At 40.3% G+C, this 21,864-nt stretch overlaps 1 protein-coding gene across 4 annotated transcripts in view; it reads left to right on the plus strand.

The window, feature by feature from the left end:
- Nucleotides 1-21,864, plus strand: part of sntg1 (syntrophin, gamma 1) — a 337,591-nt gene that overhangs the window by 290,311 nt on the left and 25,416 nt on the right. For all 4 annotated transcript variants that reach the window (XM_078398536.1, XM_078398539.1, XM_078398537.1 and 1 more), the window contains 5 exons: nucleotides 8,704-8,806; nucleotides 10,080-10,162; nucleotides 13,987-14,117; nucleotides 17,159-17,288; nucleotides 20,930-20,968. In XM_078398536.1, the coding sequence (XP_078254662.1) occupies nucleotides 8,704-8,806; nucleotides 10,080-10,162; nucleotides 13,987-14,117; nucleotides 17,159-17,288; nucleotides 20,930-20,968 (486 nt within the window). The remainder of the gene's footprint in view (nucleotides 1-8,703; nucleotides 8,807-10,079; nucleotides 10,163-13,986; nucleotides 14,118-17,158; nucleotides 17,289-20,929; nucleotides 20,969-21,864) is intronic.

Below are 21,864 nucleotides of genomic sequence, written 5' to 3' on the forward strand. Positions count from 1 at the left end.
CTCTGGGCAAGAGATTCTGTGCATCTACCCGAACTATTCCTCTCATGATCTTATACACCTCCATAAGATCACTCCTCATCCTCCTGCGCTCCAAGGAACAGAGACCCGGCCTACTCAACCTCTCCCGATAGCTCACACCCTCTAATCCTGACAACATTCTTTTAAATCTTCTCTGAACCCTTTCAAACTTGACAATATCTTTCCCATAACATGGTGCCCAGAACTGAACAAAATATTCTAATTGTGGTCTCATACAACTGCAACATGACCCCACAACTTCTATACTCAATACTCCGACTGATGAAGGCCAACGTGCCAAAAGCCTTTTTGATCACCTTATCTACCTGCGACTCGACCTTTGAGGAACCATGCACCTGCACCCCTAGATCCCTCTGCTCTACAACACTCCCCAGGGGCCTGGTAAATAAGTGCATAGTTCCTGTAGGTTCTGAGGTGAGCTGCATGGCAGATGCCAGCCCCATCTGTTCCTTCCATTCATTGTAGGACCTCTTGTGGTCCTAGAGCAGAACCCAGACATGCTGGGAATCCCTGGGCAACCTACCTCTCTGATCCCATGCCAGTCAGATCTGGCTTAGAATTAGAGAGTCCTTTAATTTGAATGGGGATCGTGAACTCGAGAAAGGAGGAAAGGTATTTTATTTTATTTTTAAATTTTAGTTTGATATCTTGAGCAGTGTTGTTTAATCTCTGGATTTTGAGCCAAGTTTTTGCATCTGGTACGACTGTGTGCATGTTGGCCCTGGAAGAGATTGGAGAGGGCACTATAATGTTAGCCTATTTTTGTCTAGATTATGTAATTAACTAAATTTGAATTCCCTGCTTACTGTGATGTTATTTGAACTCAGGTCTTTGGATCATTATTCCAAGCCTTTGATTTAGTGGTCTGATCATATAACCAATACGTTAGCATTGCCAATGTATGTGGTGTGGGAATAACCTTAGCTCCCTGACAGTTGTCAAGCACTATTCGCAAGGGTCATAGAGTTGTACAGCATGGAGACTGCCAACAACATCGAGGCATCATTTGATTGAATGTGGGATAAAGGAGCTCTAATTTAAAAAAAGAACAAGGTTGCAGGTATAAGATAAGTGGAAGGAGTTTTACATGGGATTTGAGTGGACATGGTGATGTGAGATACAATCATTACATTTAGGAGGAATTTAGAAAGGCTTTTACTTAGGCAAGGCATAAAGTGGGCCTAGTGTGGTCAAATGAGATTTGTGTGGATGGACAAAATGTTTGGCATGATTAGGTGGGACACTATAGCTGTAATTTTTCTTTGAATAAAAGAAAAGATTAACACAGGAGCAAGTCACAAGCAACGTTGAGGCTGAGGGACAGTAAAACAGCATCTGAGGAAAGAGAATGTATCAAGGTTATTTGACATCTTATTCAGTTTAGTTTGTTATTGTCACGCGCACCACGGTTCAGGGAAAACCTTTTTTGTTGCATGCTATCCAGTAAAAAAAACTATACATGATTACAATCAAACCATTCACAGTGTACAGATACATGATAAAGGCTATAACATTTAGTGCAGAGAAAGATAGATTCTTGATTAGTACAGGTTATAGGGAGAAGGCAGGAGAATGGGATTAGGAGGGAGAGATAGATTAGCCATGATTGAATGGCGTAGTAGACTTGATGGGCCGAATGGCCTAATTCTACTCCTATTCCTTATGACCTCATGACCTAAGAGCATAGTTAGTGTATGAAACGCTGCTGCTGAAATAAAGATTTCAAAGAGTGGAGCAATTATAATGAATAATTGCCAAATCCTTTTCTGCGACCTGCAAGCAAGGAGTTGCCTGACTTCAAAACTACAACCCAGTGCTGATGGGCCACTGCAGGCCCTTTGGTGAAGGTTCTCCTGTAATGATGACCGAAGAAACTGCAGATGTTGTAGTCTTGTATAGATCAAAGTGCTAGAGTAAATCAACGGGTCAGGCAGCATTTGTGGAGCACATGGATAGGCAATGTTTCGAGTCAGGACAGAGATGGTTAATGTTTTGGGTCATGGCCCGTCTTCAGAGTAAAGAAAGGTTTCAACCCAAATCGTCAACTATCTATGTCCTCCAGAGATGCTGCTTGACCCATTGAGTTACTCCAGCACTTTGTGTTCTTCTGTAATGATGTTGCGTAGGATGCTCTAAGATTTAGACCCATTGACAATGAAGGACCAGAGCTATTTTCAAATCAGAACGGTGTGTATCTTGGAAATATTATATATTTTTCCCATATTCTGTGGCAAAGTAATATAGGCGTGTAACAGCAATCCTCTGGTCTTCAGCCAAATCCCTGGAAGACTTTGACCGCAAGACTGAGTGGAGCAGAGCCTGGAAAGATGCCAACACCAACAACGGAGAGGTCATCACAGACCCAACAATGAAACCGCCGGGATTTGACCTCCATCGCAAGCAATGGCTAACCCTGAACAGAATCCACAACCTTCATGCAAGAACAGCCCATCACCTGCACAAGTGGAAGATGACAGACAGCCCTGCTTGCGACTGCAGATATCCAGACCAGACCATCCCACACATCGTGAATGACTGCTCACTGAGGCTTTTCCCTGGTGGTATCAAGGCCATCCACCCAGCAACTGATGCTGCCCAGGCCTGGATATCTACCCTTGACCTACAACTTTAGGCTGTGCACGCCATACGCAAGAAGAAGAAGATGTAACAGCAATTCATTTTGTAGAGAGTGCACATTACTGCCATTGTGGTTTGATAGTGCAGGTGGTGAATAGTTAGGGTGCCAGTCAAATAAGTTATTTCTACATGGATAAAGTTGAGCTGGTGAACTAACATAGGCAAGTGGAAAATATTCCAATATCCCCCTGACTTGTGTCTTGTTGATTATGGATTTGCTTGCTATCTATCCTCATTCTTTTAACCACAGAATTAACGTGACTTGGCCAGTTAAATTTCAATAAAGTCTATGAGGCCTTTTTGTATTTAACTGTTCAGTCCAAAAGCTGAAGTTGTTTTCATGAAACAAGAAAAAAATGCCTATTTTACAACATTAATACCAACAAATTACCAAAATCTTCCAAATGCATTGTTAGGGAAACTCTAACCTAAGGAACAGACAGCACAATAGCACAGGTCTCAGAGAGATTGCCTCACAGTACCAAAGACCCAGGTTCAATACTGATCTTGGGTTCTGTCTGTGCAGAGTTTTCATGTTCTATCTGTGATCATGTGGTTTCCTCCAGGTGCTCCAATTTCCTCCCACAACCCAAGGACGTGCGGGTTTTTAGGTTAATTGGCCACTGTAAATCATGTCTAGTGTTTAGGGAGTAGATGAGAAAGTGGGATAATATAGAAATAGTGTGAATGGGTGATTGATAGTAGGCATGGTCTCAGAGCCTGCTTCCATGTTAAATTAAACTAAACAAAATAGAAGAGAATGGATGTGACAAGAGCATCCATCAGTATTAATGCTACTTGTGATAGTTTATTTCCATTGAGTGATTATGCACCTTCCCATTATTTAGATTGTAAAACCTGGGCAAAGGGGTGCACAATTTGCCAGGGCTACAAGAACTGAAAATCTTCCCAATGATTTCATTAATGGTAGAAATCTGTCTGAAGATATTTTTCAGTAATGTTATCTAAATCCCTTAAAACAGCTAATGTGCTATTACAGCTGTGTGAGTGTCAAAATCTATTCATCTAATTATATGTAATGAACACATTTTTGAGAAATCTGTTGTCAGATCATGATCTTTTGATGCTGAGTTGACTTCACTGTTAGTTTATGCCGGTGTGCAATGACTCTTAAAGCATTCTCTTTCTTGAAGTTTATTCGGAGCAAGGATTAAATGCTCACTTTGACTGTCCAGCTGTGAGTTGTTAGCATGACTCTAACTACTCATAGTTCAAAGCTGTTTTTAGTCCTTTGGAATAAGATTTTTCAGCATCGCACCAACAGACAAATGACCTTCAGCACACTCTCTACTTGTTAAGGTCTGGTTTTTGATCAACGCTGGCGGAGACAGATATTGTTCCAGAAAAAAAAAGATTGTTTTCGCATTGGACATGATTTGTTTTCTGCAAAGTCCCCAGAGTTTCGATAAAGATAAAACAAAAGATTCAACATTTCCCTAAAGGTACTAAACATATGCCTTGCTAAAAAATAGTGATCCATATTTTTTATATATATTTTTGTAATGAATAACCTTCAGTATATATATATGTGTGTGTGTGTGTGTGTCTATATATATATACACACACATACAAGAAGACAAACACAATGCATTTATTTCAAGAGGGCTAAATTACAACAACAGGGATAGAATGCTGAGGCTTTATAAGGTGCTGGTCAGGCTGCATTTGGAGTATTGTCAGCAATTTTGGGCACCATATCATCTGAGGAAGGATGTGCTGGCCCTGGAGAGGGTCCAGAGGAGGTTTACAAGAATTATTCCAGGAATGAGTGGGTTAACTTATGATGAGCGTTTTACGCCACTGGGCCTGAACTTGCTGAAATTTAGAAGAATGAGGGAAAGGCTTGGATAGAGTGGATGTGGAGAGGATGTTTCCACTTGTGGGAGAGATTAGGACTAGAGATTATAGCCTCAGAATTAAAGGATGTTCCTTCAGAAAGATGAGAAGGAATTTCTTTAGTCAGAGGGTGGTGAAATTCTTTGCCACAGAAGGCTGTGGAGGCCAAGTCAACAGATATCTGTAAAGCAGAGATAGATTCGTGATTAGTACGGGTGCCAGCAGTTATGGGGCGAAGGCAGGAGAATGGGGTTAGGAGGGAGAGATAGATCAGCCATGATTGAATGGCGGAGTAGACTTGATGGGCCAAATGGCCTAATTCTGCACCTATTACTTATGACATGGCCTTATGTACACACACACACACACACACACACACACACACACACACACACACACACACACACACACACACATATATACATACATACACACGTGTGTGTGTATACATACACATACCTACACCCAGACACACGCGCGCACACATATATATATATATACACACACGCGCACGCACACATATACACAAGCACACACATATATATGCACATGTGTGTGTGTATATATATGTGTGTGTGTGTGTGTACGTGTGTGTGTACATGCTTGTGTGTGGGCATGTTTACGTATGTATGTATATATGTGGGTATGCACGCGCATAAGTAATTATATATTTATTTTCCTGCTTAGCTCAGTTATTAACATTTATGATTCATAAGTATAATGTAGTTTTCAGAAACATAGAACAGTATTGCACAGAAATCGGCTCTTTGGCCCACAGTGTCTCTGCTGAGCATAATGCCAAATTAAACTAATCTCTTCCACTTGCAACAGGATTAGGGTTACTGTAAATAAACAATAAATAAATAGAAGAGCAAAAAAGAATTCCCATTAAATCCCCAAATGAAAGTATTCTTTTTTTGCGATTCACAATGTGGATAATAATAATCACATATTCCACCTATTATGTGAAAGGTGCAAAGAGCCTGATCCAAAGACAGATACTAAATCTTATCTTTTAATCCTCAATCAGTATTTCAACAGATACTTAATCATTCTCCATTCCTCACGAGCATGTGCTTCTGAGATATACAATCTACTCATTGATGCCAACTGTGGTCTCCCACTCAACAGAGCAGCACATAGACTTGCAAATGAATCTCATCAAAAGCAGAAGTCAGCAGCAGTTTTAGTTTGCCTTGCGTTTCTGAAAGAGCACAATTATGAATAAATATGTATCAGCATGTTTTGATGATCAATGGTATCAATCCCGGTCTAAGTATTGTGCTCCCTGCATTAATAACCGTTTCACAAATCTTTCTATTCTCTCGCCAGTTCTTCATTGAAAGTAATAGAATCATCGGAGTAGCAAATTGTTAATAAGCCAGCATTGTGCCAATCCACGGCAGTCAAACACAACCAATCGTACAACTCGGCATGCTATACCTACCCATCCTTCCCCAACATCCCATCCCTCTCCACATCACTCTAAATTAATCATACCTTAACAGTACTGATTATAATAACTCAACAACACGGAACATAACAGTTGCTAGCTCCTGTGCTCAAGTACACTCTTCAAACCAGAATACATTCATTCCACTTATCAAACTTATAGAACCAATAAACAAATCATATATCCAATTTAACATTTCTCTGGTGCCTTCCATTGTTGCGAGGATATCCTCATGCTAGAGTATCAGATGTCGGTGAGACGTAACAATCATTAGCTTGTGGAAAAAGTCCTGTTGCAGTCTCATAAATGAGAGAAATGCTTATAGAAGATAGACACAAAACGCTGGAGTAACTCAGCGAGACAGGCAGCATCTCTGGAGAGAAGAAATGGGTGACTTTTCTGGTTGAGACCCTTCTTCAGTCAGAAATTCTTATATTTGTCTCCCTCTCTATATTGTCAATCAACTTGAAGCTGTTGACTCCACCGTCATTCCACCGATGAAGATAGGTTCTTGGATCCTTTGCTTTCACTTTCTGATGTCAACAATCAGCTCCTTGGTCTTGCTAACATTAATAGCAAGATTATTGTTCAAAAGGATATGGTCAACGAATGTCATCTAAGATTAATATATGATTTATCTGTGAAATGGATGTGATTAAGATGCATGAGAACCGTCACACATTCTCATCTATAACCTGATGAATGGTGAGTGTCAGGGAGTGCCACACAGGGACACCTAGCCCAAAAAGGATCATCTAAGCACATCATGAAGTTGTAATGCAGTGGCAACTTATATGTAAGTGAGAGGCAGACATCAGGCCACATGTCTGAATATATAGAGACTGGGACAATTACCTAATGATTCATGGATCATGGTGAATTAATAAATAACCCTTATAATGTCATCAGTTCATTAATAGGAGCAGAATTAGGCCATTCGGCCCATCAAGTCTACTCCGCCATTCCATCATGGCTGATCTATCCATCCCTCCTAACCCCATTCTCCTGCCTTCTCCCCACAACCCTTGACACCCATACTAATCAAGAATCTATCTATCTCTGCCTTAACAATATCCATTGACTTCATCATCATATCATCATATATATACAGCCGGAAACAGGCCTTTTCGGCCCTCCAAGTCCGTGCCGCCCAGCGATCCCCATACATTAACACTATCCTACACCCACTAGGGACAATTTTTCACATTTACCCAGCCAATTAACCTACAAACCTGTACGTCTTTGGAGTGTGGGAGGAAACCGAAGATCTCGGAGAAAACCCACGCAGGTCACGGGGAGAACGTACAAACTCCTTACAGTACAGTACCCGTAGTCAGGATCGAACCTGAGTCTCCGGCGCTGCATTCGCTGTAAAGCAGCAACTCTACCGCTGCGCTACCGTGCCGCCCGTCGGAGGGAGGGGATACTATTGGTGCCAGATAGATTGATAGTCACAACTCTAATCATTTTGAACATTCTGTACTGTTCTATTCATTATTCCACTGTAGCAAATAATATCGGTATTGAGAGTGCTTTGGCAGAGAGCTGAATTTGTATTAGACCAGTGTTTTTCATTTTGCAAGTTAAGCTTATTTTTATTCTGTTGAATTTCATTAAATATTGTAGTAAATTCAATAATCTTTTAAATACATAACATGAAGAAATTAACATAGGATTCACACATGGTACATATTTGTGTGAAGAACAGTCAAAAGCTTTTAAATAGTCAGGAGAAGTCAATGGGGTTTAGTTTAAGGTTAGGTGTCGATGCCGAATAAGTTTGATGAAATAGCCATTATTAAGCACCGCACTATGAAAGTTAGTGGTGGAATAAAATGCTGGATGGGGCAAGGGGCAACCTGGTCACTTTCTAGTTTAATGAACTAGTGTTCATTTTACACTACTGTTTAACGTTAGTTTTTAAACCCAATAGTGTTTCTTTGAGTTGTGAAGTGATAATTTCCCTTTTTGCACATAATCAGTATTGGGCATGTAAAACCCACATTTTGACTTTTTTAACAAGAGCAGCAAAAAAAATCCCATTAAATCCCCAAATGAACGTATTATCTCTCGTGTTTTGTTTTGCGATTCAGACTATGGATAATGATAATCACACATCTGATCTATTATGTGAAAGGTGCAAAGAGCCTGATCCAAAGACAGATGCTAAATCTTATCTTTAATCCTCAATCAGTATTTAAATAGATACTTGATCTTTCTCCATTCCTCATTAGCATGTGCTTTTGAGACATACAATCTACTCATTGATGCCAACTGTGGTCTCCCACTCAACAGAGCAGCACATAGACCTGCAAATGAGTCTCATCAAAAGCAGAATGCAGCAGCAGTTTTAGTTTGCCTTGCGTTTCTGAAGGAGCACAATTATGGATAAATGTGTATCAGCATGTTTTGTTGATCAATGGTATCAATCCCGGTCTAAGTATTGTGCTCTCTGCATTAATAACCGTTTCACAAATCTTTCTATTCTCTCGGCAGTTCTTCATTGGAAGTAATAGAATCATCGGATTAGCATATTTGCATATCATGGTTGCTGAGCAAAAAGCCTGACATTTTAGCTTTCGATGCTCTGTTTTATTTTTTAAATATGAACAATCTGAATGTTTATATCAATAAAACTGAAGCCTCTGAGTAGAAGTACTCTAGTACTGTTTCCATGTTAAACTAATCTAACTGTGCTTATATTTATTTTTGATAAGGTTCAAGTTTTGCGCAATGCTGGAGAGGAGGTAACTCTTACGGTGTCATTTCTAAAAAGAGCACCAGCCTTCCTGAAGCTTCCACTGTATGAAGACTGCACATGTAAGCACAGCTAATCTTTTTTTTTTTGAGGAAATTAATGACGTTGGCTGAATACTCTTTCATTTCCCATTTTGTCTCTCTGTCATTTCCCTGCACAGATCTTCTAACTGCTTGGATATTCAGTTTGTGTAGCAGGTCAGCTTGAGTTAATCAGTGTGTGAGAAAAACAAGACTGTGCCAGTCGTGAACATGGGCCAAGATTAGTTTGATTTAATAACTACTGGCCTATTGAGGAAATGGTGCATGTCTCAGATGAGAGGTGAATGAATCCAAAATTGAATGAAACTGACTTACAGAGCAAATACGCGCATGGTCCATGAGAAATCAGTTTTGATTAAAAGGTCTACTGCATTGATTTTCCATCATTAAAACAATCTTAACACCTTCCTAATGGAACTCTGCTATCAATGATGTTGCTTAAGGTAGTTCATCATTGATCTCAAGGCTTCCATGGCTGGAATTGTCACTTAATATATTTTTGCAATTTTATTTAATTTCATAATTTTATTTCAAATATTGCCTTCCTAGTAAGTCAGCTAGTAACGCAATGCCATTAATTACCAAAAAGGTGTTACTGACACTATTTCATATGACAAGATAATGCCGAATAGCCTCTGTGACAAATCTCCCACTTTGGTTCAAGTCAACGTACGGAGGAGGAGAGAAGAGTTTGCTGGATTGAAAGGGCTGGTTCTGCCTTTGGCACAAATAAATCATGTTCTTGGGTCAATGCTGAGGAAATTGGATGGTCTGTTAGACCATTTCACAGGAAGAGTCAACCATAATTTTGAGTGCCTTGAGTTACAATGGACTATGCAATAGTAATGATGGGATATTTTCCCTTCCTGAAATACATTTATGAATCGCTTTTTGATTCATAATTGACAAATATTGATTTTCATGATCATCATTATGATATCAGTGTTCTATTTAACTTAGTAAATAAAAATGATCTGATTGCTGATTTTGAAATTTGAGTTGGAATTGATTTCAATTGGCCTTTTAGGAGTAATTGGATGGATGCACTGTTCTTTTAAATAAAGACACACACTGCTGGAGTAACACAGCAGGTCAGGCAGAATCATGGATGGGTGACGTTTTGGGTCGGGAAGGGAACACAGTTCTTTACTTTCTCTCATCTCTTTAATTGTATTAGTTGGGGAAATGTTTCAGTGTTTTGTTCTTCTAGAAATACTGTTAAGCATATTACTGTCCACAAGTAATAATGCACTGATTTTGCCCATGTATTGATATATTTTCCATTTGCCTTCAGGTCTCCCCAGTGATCAGAGCAGTGGCACATCATCTCCACTTTGCGACAGTGGATTACATCTTAACTATCACCCTAACAATACAGTAAGACACAGTTCAACTTTAAACTTTATGTTGTAGCTTCCCACCTGGTCATTTTCCTCTCTTCACTATTTTTAGCTGAACATAGTGGCAGAGGAAAATAGAGAATGCCAATTCAAACACAATTTTCCTCCCAATCCTCACAAGAATATTTGGCAATTAGAAACACTCATTGGATGCATATCAGAGTTTCAATGAGGAATGAGGAAATACGGAAGAAATTATGAAAATTCCCAGCCGCTTATTTGAAATGTTGGCAAAATAATGGTGAGAGAATGGGGAAAAGGTGTTGAAATTTTAATTTATGATTCTTATTGCGTTTTGAAATTATACTGATCTTAAAGCTATTTTTGTTGGGTTAGACAAGTAGAATTTGTGGAAAAATTGATGCATATGGTTAAATGTGTCATAAAATGGAGTATTACTTGAACTCAGGTATGTGAAAAATTATTGTAAGAAAAAAGGTGTTAGCAATAGCAATAAAATAAAACTAGGATGCTAAATATGCTTGCAAAAATGAAGATATAATTGGAATCTTCTCATGCTTGTTCGAAATATTTTGTAGACTTTGCAAGTTCATTCCTGACCACTTTCTTCATCAGTATTCCACTTGCTTTGGCATTCCAGATAAATGAGATGTTTGAGATAATTTATGGTGGAAAAGACCTTGAATACCCATCCCTTTACTTCCTTTAACATGTTCAAAAGTTGTTTCCATAAAGCCAACTTACTACATGTCACAGTTAATAAACAGCAGTACATTGCGTTGTCTTGCCTTAAATCATAAGATCATAAGATCGTAAGTGATAGGAGTAGAATTAGGCCATTTGGCCCATCAAGTCTACTCCGCCATTCAATCATGGCTTATCTATCCTTACCCCATTCTCCTGCCTTCTCCCCACAACCTCTGACACCCGTGCTAATCACGAATTCATCTATCAAAGAATTCCACAGATACATTGGGCAGAGCAAGATATTTTGGAGGATGAGGTAACTTATCCTTTATTTCTGAAGGATAATTTATTCTAAGTCCTTTACAGCAGTAATCAGTAATTGTGTTAATTGAAGTTGCAATTTATAATGGATACAACATCAGAAGTTGAAGAGACAGCACAATGAATGCGGAACACATTCATTGGAGCCACATTTATTGGTTCACCTGCCAAACAATCCATCCACCTGGATCCATCCATTGCCCTAGCACTTCCCTTTACTTCTTTCCGCCAGTTATCTCCCCTCTACTGTTTATTTCCCTCTGCTGATGCTGCCTGAATCAGCAGTCTGTTTTTTGCTCCTAATACGTTTATTGCTTTGAACTGTATTACTGAAATGTAATAGTACATAGGTTCACAGACAAAGAGAATGTTGGTAGTTAATTCACTTCCTGACACCCAAAATGGTTCTTCCATGAGTGAGCTATCTAAAACAAAAGAGCACTTGAGATTAGAGAAGATATACTGGGATGGTTTAAGGGTAGGTTAACAGATAGAAACTGAGAGAAGAAATGGGTTTGGTTATTTTTGAGTTGAGATGTTGTCCTAGTGGGATGGTCTAAGAATCAGTGCTGTTAACAATTTATATCCACAATTTAGATACTGTAATTTTTCAAAGTTTCCTGATAATACAAATTGTAGTTATGAAGAAGTTGCAGAAAGTGAAAGGCCTTGATAGAGTGGATGTGGAGAGGATGCTTCCACATATGGGAGCATCTAGGATCAGAGGGCACAGCCTCAGAATAAAAGAAGGGAGATGATGAGGAATTTCTTTAGTCAGAAGGTGGTAAATCAGAGAATTCATTGCCATAGACGGCTGTGGAGGTCTATCCAAGTCATTGGATATTTTCAAAGTAGAGATTGACAGGTTCTTCAAGAATACAAGATACAATGCTTACAAGAGGACAGGCCTTGCACTTAACATCTGCAAGACAAAGGTACTTGACCAGCCTGGTCCTGCTGCATCATGCAGCCAGCACACATTAAAGGTTCATGGAGCACATCTTGTTTCCCAGCAGTCACATCTCAGCAAGGACAGACATTGATGATCAAATTTATTGTTTCCTTCAATGCACCACCACCACAGCCTTTGGTCAATTAATGGAAATGGTGCTTGATGTTTAAGACCTCAGACTTGGCACAAAACTCATGGTTAACAAGCAGCATTGATCCCTGGTCTCCTAGATACCTCTGAGACCTGGACTTAACTACAGCAAGCACCTCAAAATTTTGGAAATGTACCACCTTTTCAAAATCCTCCTAGTTCACTGTAAGGAGCAAAACACCACTAACAATACCTTTCCCAGGCTGACATCCCTATACTGGGGCCTAACTTACACTCAGTTAACAATGTTGGGCAGGCCATAAATCTGCATCCATGAAACAAACACTATACTCTCAGTCAGAGAAAGAGATTACCAGGTGAACAGAGGAAAAAAATTACAGGATTAACACGAGGCTTCTGTGGAAAAATGCAACTTCCCTGCAGATGCAAGAGAACTCCTGGCCCATTACCACTCAGGGTGGAGCAGAAGTTTTCAGGCTGGTACTGAGAATCATGAGGTGATGACTGAGGTCCCGGCTTCCTGGAACTCATACATGCCACAGTTGCTTTAGCGAACATGCAGAAGGAACTGCAGATGCTGGTTTGCACTGAAGATAGACACAAATTGCTGGAGTAACTCAGCAGAAAAGACAGCATCTCTGGAGAAAAGGAATAGGTAACGTTTCGGGTCAAGACCCTTCTTCAGATTGAAAGTCAGGGGAGAGGGAAACTAGAGATGTGAAAAGGTACAAAGAACAAATGAATAAAAGATATGCAAAAGGACAAATCAAACCCAGCAACGATGATCAAGGAAAGGTGGAGCCCACAATGGCCCATTGTTGGCTGTGGAGAAGGTGAAACTAACGAGTGAAACAGTGAAACCAAGCAGGACGACAGTGAAACTGGTAGGGCAACTAGGGTGGTGGAGGGACAGAGAGAGAAGGAATGCAAGGGTTACTTGAAGATAGAGATATCATTATTCATACCCGCTGGGTTGCAAGCTGCACAGTGCTGGTCCTCTGATTTGCATTTGGCCTCACTCTGATGGTGGAGGAGGCGTTGGACAGACAGGTCAGTGTTGGAATGGGAAGGGGAGTTAAAGTGTTTGGCAACTGGGAGATCGTGTGGGCCAAGGTGGACTGAGTGAAGGTGTTCTGCGAAACGATCGCCCAGATTGTGCTTGGACTCGCCGATATATAGGAGTCCACACCCAGAACAGAATAGCTAACGTGGTGCTATTTAATCTATTTCAATGTCTGTATAGCTTGGTAGCAGATGTCATACAAGTCCACTTGTTTCTCATAAGTTACGGTGATGGGCTGAAATGAAATGAAAATAAAATAACTCTTATTTGATCCATTGGTCTGTGCATTGGGAGATCCCGAATTGCTAGGAGTCTCACGTCAGTGCTACAAAATAGGCATGCAGGGTTTCTGCTGCATGCCGTCAAATTGTCACTGGGATATTTGTGTTGATTTTACAGAGACTAAGATGACATGAATTTTAGAATGTTACAAATGATTTAAATCTAACCAAGTCAAAGTTTGTCAAAGTATTTGTTGAAGGATTAACTGAGCATGTCAAAGTATTAAGAACATTGCGTATATGAAACCTTGATGTGTTTGATTTAATATTCATTCCGACAAACTGCTTCAATATATATTCAAATTAAAGAAATGTTGAGTTGCGATTACAACAGCAATCTTTTGCAAAGCACGGAAATATGTAAGTACAAATCTTATTAAGAATGTCTTTCAGTTAGAAAGTCTAATATGACAAATAATTTTCAGGATTCATTGTCATGTTCTTCATGGCCAACATCTTCAGGTCAGAAGTGGGAGAAGAGATGGTGTGATCTGCAGTTAATTCCTCTCCTTCATTCTCGTCTGTCACATCATATTCCAGGAACTGATATTTCCAGGTAACAGTCTAAAATAACTGAAAACCTATGCTAAGTCCTGGGCGACCGATTCAATGAACGCTCAGTCCACCCTTGCCTACCCGATCTCCCAGTTGCCAACCATTTTAACTCCCCTTCCCACTTCCATATTGACCTTTCTATCCTGGGCCCCCTCCACTGTCAGAGTGAGGCCATACGCAAATTGCAGGAACAGCACCTCATATTTAGCTTGGGCATGAATTTTTTTTTTCCTCTAACTTCAAGTAATCCTTGCATTCCCTTTCTCTCCGTCCCACCCCCACATTAGTCCTCTTGGTAATTTCACCATTTGTATTCCTTCATTTTGTCCCAAGTCAACAATGGACCATTGTAGACTCCACCTGTTCAGAGTCATCAATTTGCTTTGTTCTGTACCTTCCCAAACCTCCTGTCCCCCTCCCTGGCTCTCATTCTGATGAAGGGTCTCGAACTGAAACGTCACCTATTCCTTTTCTCCAGAGATGCTGCCTGACCAGCCGAGTTATTCCAGCATTTTGTGTCTATCTTCAGTCTAAAATATTACAATCATGCAGCAAATTAATGTGCAGATGTTGCATGTGGAATTAAAGTACCTCAAAAATGATTAATATTTAAATATTTAAGAAAATATTTTCTCCAAATATAAAATTTGACCTCAAACCACTTTCGTAGGCCTGGGCACCACTGTGGTTTGCCCTTCATTAAGAGGAAGCCCTTTATTGTAGATACACCAAGGTATAGCAATCCCTCTGCAGCACCAGAATAGGCCTTCTCTGGAGGGAGGTACGGGGAAACTCGAACAGGCTCACTCCCTCCCTCCATCCAGTGGTTTCAGAGCTAGTATTTCTATAGCCCTACTGCCACCATTCCCCTGGCAGTCTTGAACAGCAGCAGCAGGGGGGGTTAATGAAAGAGCAACCCCATGTGAGGAAAGTAAGCTGTGTCCAGCCCTGGTGGAGAAAGGAAATCCACATCTGCATACCCTTTGTCCTCCAATGAAACATAGAAACATAGAAAATAGGTGCAGGAGCAGGCCATTCAGTCCTTCAAGCCAGCACTGCCATTCAACACGATCATGCCTGATCATCCAAAATCTGTACCCTGTTCCTGCTTTCTCCACATATCGCTTGATTCCATTAGCTATATCTAACTCTCTCTTAAATACATCCAGTGAATTGGCCTCCACTGCCTTCTGTGGCAGAGAATTGCACAGATTCACCACTCTCTAGGTGAAAAAGTTTTTTCTCATCTCAGTCCTAAATGGCCTAATCCTTATTCTTCAACTGTGACCCCTGGTTCTGGACTCCCCAACATCGGGAACATTTTTCTTGCATCTAGCCTGTCCAATCCCTTAAGAATTGTATATGTTTCTATAAGATCCCCTCTCATCCTTCTAAATTCCAGTCGATCCATTATTTTATCATATGTCAGTCCCGCCATCCTGGGAATTAACCTAATGACCCTACACTGCACTCCCTCAATAGCAAGAATGTCCTTCCTCAAATTAGGAGACCAAAACTGCACACAATACTCCAGGTGTGGTCTCACCAGGGCCCTATACAACTGCAATAGGACCTCCTTGCTCCTATACTCAAATCATTTCGGAAACAGTTCAGATTTGGCTGGCTTGCAAAGGAAATGGCAGCACAGTGGCAAAGCGATGGAGCTGCTGCCTCACAGGGCCAGAGCCCCAGGTTCATTCCTGACTAGGGGCACTGTCTGTGTGGTGTTTGTGTGACCTCCCTGTGACCACGTGGGTTTTCTCCGGGTGCTCCAGTTTCCTCCAACATTCCAAAGATGCAGGGGGTTTGTAGGCTAATTCTATTCTGTAAATTGCCCCTCCTGTATCGGGTGATCAATGGTCGCCATGGGCCGAAGGGCCTCGTTCCATGCAGTATCTCTAAACTAAACTAAACATAACTCTAGCTATGCCAGAAAGCTGTGTAACAACAGCAATTTGTCCAACAATTCCCATAACATTTCTATCCAGTCGTTGACTATAAGTCTCCTTCAGAGCGACAGGTTGTTTTTCTTGATATACTGCAAAATAATCAATTTAGACTTTCGCCATGTTTTTGTGCCCAGCAGATGTCCCACTCAGCAGAAGCCATGATCTAACTGTCTGAAGAAAGGTCTCGACCCAAAACGTCACCCAGTTCCTTCTCTCCAGAGATGCTGCCTGTCCCGCTGAATTACTCCAGCTTTTTATGTCTATCCTCCAACTGAGAACATTGCTCTGAATTTTGCTGGACTTTGCTGGAAATTCATCTAGCGATTTCCTATCCCCCTCTGGAACAAGTACTTGCTGAGTCTCCCCAAACCTACTAGTGAGGAAATTATTTTTAGATCCTGTACCATGTTACTGTATATCTTTGGATCCGTTGAGATAATTGGGAATTTTAAATAGTGTCATAGAGTCACGTAATGTGGAAACATGCCACCTTGCCCACACCAAACAACATGTCCTATCTACCCTTGTCCCACCTGCCTGCGTTTGGTCCATATCCCTCTAAAGCTATCCAATCCATGTACCTGTCTAAATGTTACTTAAGCATTGCCTCAGCAAATGATCTTTTCGCAAGATCTGAGTAGAAGAATAAACTAGGCTAATAATTTGATTATTGTTTTTGCTTTAGTTTTTAATTGTTCAGAAGTGCTTTCTTATTGTTTTAATATGTTTTCAGTAACTTCAAAGGGATTATTTTTTGAATATTCCTGAATATTAACGTCATTCAGGACCATTAAGAAATCTTGCTGGTTTTGACAGGGCTGGGCGTAGGGACTTTCTACCTGTAAAAGGTTTCCAAAGGAATTTCATGGACGGGACTTGTACAGGTCCATCCAGTCCCTTCATTTGGAACCAGTGTGTAATACTGGGCCTCTTCCTTGGCTAGCAAGAACCAGACCTCGCAAGCTCTTGTCTTTGTAGACCATGAATTATATGTCCTACTCAGCAAAACATGTCCCTCGTCTCTAAACCTCTCACATGGTTGCAGTATAATGTTGGATGCTCTTTCTGTTCATGCGTTTTGTGACATTTTTAGGCAGAATGCATTTCAAGTCATTGCTGTGGATGGAGTATGCAGCGGTGTTATTCAGTGCCTCACTGTTGAAGACTGCGTAGATTGGCTGCAAGCACTTGCAATTAATATATCCAACCTTACCAAGCACAATGTATGTATTCGTGTTTGCACAAGGAAAAATATGAAGTTTTGCTCTTCACTTCAACAGGCTAGTGACTTAATATCTGTGCCTTACATTGTTTGTCTATTTAGCCATGAGAGTTATTTTTTAATCATCTGGAAAAAAAAAAGCTCCGCATTTGTCACTGGCAGAAGAATAAATAAAGAATCATTGATATGTATATGATTTTAACATAACAATGAGGTTTTACACAAGCTTTAGCTGTAATTACCATAAGTGATGGCGATACAGCAATTGGGAACATTTACATGGTTTTTTAACATTTAAATTATTCAATTCAATTAATATAATTGCACACGTAATTATATCCACAAAATACCACCTTATTTTTAATGTTTGAATGGGGTACAGATCTGGTTCTGAATTATTCCCAATAATAGTTGCAAACCTAGAATGAGGAGATTATTTAGGTATCTTACAATGAAATGAACTGTTATCCAATAATATTACAAGAGAATTTTCCTCTGTTTCCATCCACACATTCATCTGCAATATAATTTTCCGATCATATTCACATGCATGTGCAAGGTCTCCATTCAACTTCACTTAAAAGTTCTCCAGTCATGTCATGTTGAACAGTCTCAGCCTAGCTTGTGTTTTGGTATTGATTTTGGCATTGGCTTATTGCCATGTATACCAAGATACAGTGACAAACTTTGATCTACTATCTTAAATAGGCTAAACTTTTGTTTGATGTAACATTGGACAGGGATATACCAGGAATTGATGTTCTGCATTGTAACACAATGGTAAATGCTCTCTGTGGCTGGAGATTTGGTAGCTGCATTGGTAATGCCTCCACAACACACCTGTTCTGTGGCTTGGGAATCATTAATGTTTCCACCGGGTGAACGTACTATGACATCAGAATCTGCAAATGAACATTTTATTATGAAATTGATATTATACAAATTCTTCAGTCAGATATTCCCTACAGCTTCAGCTTTACTGAATATTTTTCATCAGTTCATTGTGGATTAGAATCAACAAAATAGAGAGTTTTTATTGGAACTGCAGTTACCTGAATACAATGACACACATCATAGGACGTAGAGCAGTACAAACAGGAACAGGCCCTTCACCACACCATGTCTGTGCTGACTACAATGCCAGTCCAACTAATTCCATCTGCCTGCACATGTTCCATATTCCTTTATCCTTGAATTATTCATAAATGCCTCTTAAAGTTGATATCATATCTGCTTCTATCACCTCCCCTGGCAGATCCTTCAAAATACCATTCTGTGCAAAATTTTACTTTAAACCTTCCCCTTTCATTTTGAAACTTTGGCCTCGGGTATTAGACATTCCCACTCTGGGAGAATGGCTGACTTGCTATCTCAATAGTCAATAGTCGTTTATTTGTCACATACACATAAATGTGTAGTGAAATGAAACATTACCCGCAGTTAAACAATAAGACCAATAAGAATAATCAATAAAAATGCAATAACACATACAATCACAACTAACACCAAACAAAAAGAAACATCCATCACAGTGAGTCTCCTCCAGTCCCTCCTCACTGTGATGGAAGGCCAAAAATGTCTTTTTCTCTTCCCTGCCGTCTTCTCCCGCGGTCAGGCTGTTGGATTTGCCACGTCGGGGCGGTCGGGGCTCCCGATATTGAAGCCGCCGCTGGGCGGTGAAAGGTCAACGGCCTATTTCAGGCCGCGCCAGACGGTGAAAGGTCCGCGGCGGGCCGACCCAAGCCCCGCGATTCGGGGCGGGCGAACACGCTGCCTCTGCCGCTGCCGGAGCTCCCGATGTCGGCCCCCATCCAGGGGCCTGCGGGCTTCCGACGTCCACGCGGCCCGCGCCGGAGCCTCCGGAGACGAATCGCAGCCGCTCCCGTAGCATCCGCAGGCAGCCAGCGCCGCAGGTGGTGAGTCCGGGCCGCGGGCTCTGCGAACCAGAGCCCCAGGTGGTCCCAGGTGAATGGCTGATGGTAGGCCGCAGCGGGAACGGAGACACGACACAGAAACAAAGGTCGCGTCTCCGTTCGGGAGAGAGAATTTTACAGTTCCCGTTCCCTCCCACCCCCCACCCCCAAACATAACATACAAACACTACACCATATTAAAACTACAATTCATACAAAAACAACAAAAAACACAAAAGACAGACGGACTGCAGGCAAGCCGCAGCTGCGACGGCATCTTTGACTCTTATAATTGTACAGTACATACTTGCATTGGGTCACCCTCAATCCAAATTTGTACAACTTCTCCTTATAGATAATATTCTCTAATAAAGCAACATCCTGGTAAACACCTTTTATACCCTCTTCGTAGCCTCCGCATTTTTCCTAGTGAGATCACTAGAACTGCACACAATTCTCCAAGTGTGACCTAACCAACGTTTTATGCAGCCGCAAGATTACTTGCCAACTTTTAATATTAAATTAAAAGTTGAAAAATCAATATCAGGGCAGCACAGTGGCACAACAGTGGAGTTGCTGCTTTACAGAGCCAGAGACCCAGGTGTGAACCTCACTTCGGGTGCGGTCCGTACAGAATTTGTACGTTCTCCCCGTCACCACGTGGGTTTTCTCCAGGTACTCCGGTTTCCTTCCACATTCCAAAGATGTACAGGTTTGTAGGTCAATTAGCTTCTGTAAATTTTCCCTAATGCATAGGATAGAACTAGTGTATGGGTGGTCACTAGTCAGTGTGGACTCGGTGGGCCATGGGGCCTGTTTCCACGCTTTATCTCTATACTAAACTAAGCTAAATTATTAGCCATCATTCATGGTGCCCCTGTCAGATCTCATACCATACATAACATGTTCTGAAGAAGGGTCTCAACCCGAAACATCACCTATCCATATTCTCCAGAAATGCTGCCTGACCTATTGAGTTACTCCAGCACTTTGTGTCCTTTCAGTAATTAATGGGTGGAAGAATTTGAGGTGAGTGGCAACAACAGAAATATTTCACTCATATTCCACTCTAGAACTCATCACTTGAAAGGATGATAGTGGTAGAAACACTGGCCACATTTTTTTTTAAAAACCTGATTAAGTATTTGATGATCTATTTACCTGCATTGTAAAGATCAAGAATGGGAATTGGGATTAATCCAAAATCCATTTAGGCCTGCATAGACACAATGGGACAACTAGCCTTGTTCTGTGTTGTAACTTTCAATTATTTATATGAGGGGAAACAAACTATGAGATCTGCATATTATTGACCCTGGATCTGGGGCAACCTTGGACTTGTTAGGACCCACTACCCAAGAAGGTCAAAGGCTTCCTGGACAACCCTCCATTTTGGGTTGCTCCCAGGTGGATATGTGAGACATTGTTAACTGAATGGTGTGGACAGCTTTAAACAAATATAGCTACCTTGAGTCATAGCAATTTGTCAAGTTGCAATGTTTTTGTCAATAACTCATTTTAAAGATATGCCAACAAATTGTAGCCTTTAAATGCATGTTATAAGCAATTTAATTAACTGCTATTATAGTTTTACAAGCCAGAAAACAATAGTTTAACTATCACTCTTGTATATTTATCTTTATTCTAATAGTCTGACATATGTTTTTGTGCAAATGTAGTCTCCTAGTTCAAAAAGCAATACATTTAATTCAATATTTTTCCCCCTCAGATTAAAAAGATAAATAGAAATTTTCCAGTAAACCAACAGGTAAGATGGAATATTCAATAATATTATATTGTCACAATTTATCATCCAAGTACACTATTTTAAATGTCTTATTTACCTTCGGAGTAGGATAACCTTGAAATAAAGATTAATGGCCCATGATTATCCTCATGAACAAGATTTGCTAGTTAAATGAATATTGATATTATTAATAAGATAATTCATTACCCTGGAAATGCAGCTTTGATTGTTGTATTTTTTTTCTCGTTTGCTACGAAACTAAGGTTTTTTACATTCTTTCAATGATCTAAAATTTGGTGGGAAAATGATCTGGGATAAGTTAATTATTTTTATTCAGACAGTGAATCTCATTTCTGTCAAAGATTCAATTTCAATGAATGGAATTTAAGATCATCAAACATTGGTGGAGAGATGGACACAGTTCAGTCAAATGATTAGGAAATGACAGATAAAACCAAAAGACAATTAAATGTAGTTGAACATATTTTTGGGCAGACATATATAAACATGTACCTTTTAACAGAATTTCATTATCAAAGGCAAAAAAATGAAAGGCAATCATGACTTTATTGACAGAGTGTTAACTGCAAGGCAAGTACAAGGATACATCTTAAGGATGTTTGCTTTAATTCACACTAGTTCATTCTAACCTTGCATAGATCACTGAGAATAAAGTATCAGGACAATTTGTGCAGCTTATCTTCAAAAGAACATATATTGGTAAAGGTTTAAAGAACAGCCAGGATCATTTCAGAACAGGCTCGGTATTACAAAGATCCTGATAGAGTTGACTACTCTTTGCTCCAAACAGAAAACAGAAAAGGCTCATGAGCCTCTTATTTATGAAACAAGACAGCTGGAACATACCGATAAGAAAGAAAGAAAGCTTAAAAAAAACCAGAAGTGCAACCAAGACA

The sequence above is a fragment of the Rhinoraja longicauda genome, chromosome 4 (assembly GCF_053455715.1).
Source record: "Rhinoraja longicauda isolate Sanriku21f chromosome 4, sRhiLon1.1, whole genome shotgun sequence".
Taxonomy (NCBI): domain Eukaryota; kingdom Metazoa; phylum Chordata; class Chondrichthyes; order Rajiformes; family Arhynchobatidae; genus Rhinoraja; species Rhinoraja longicauda.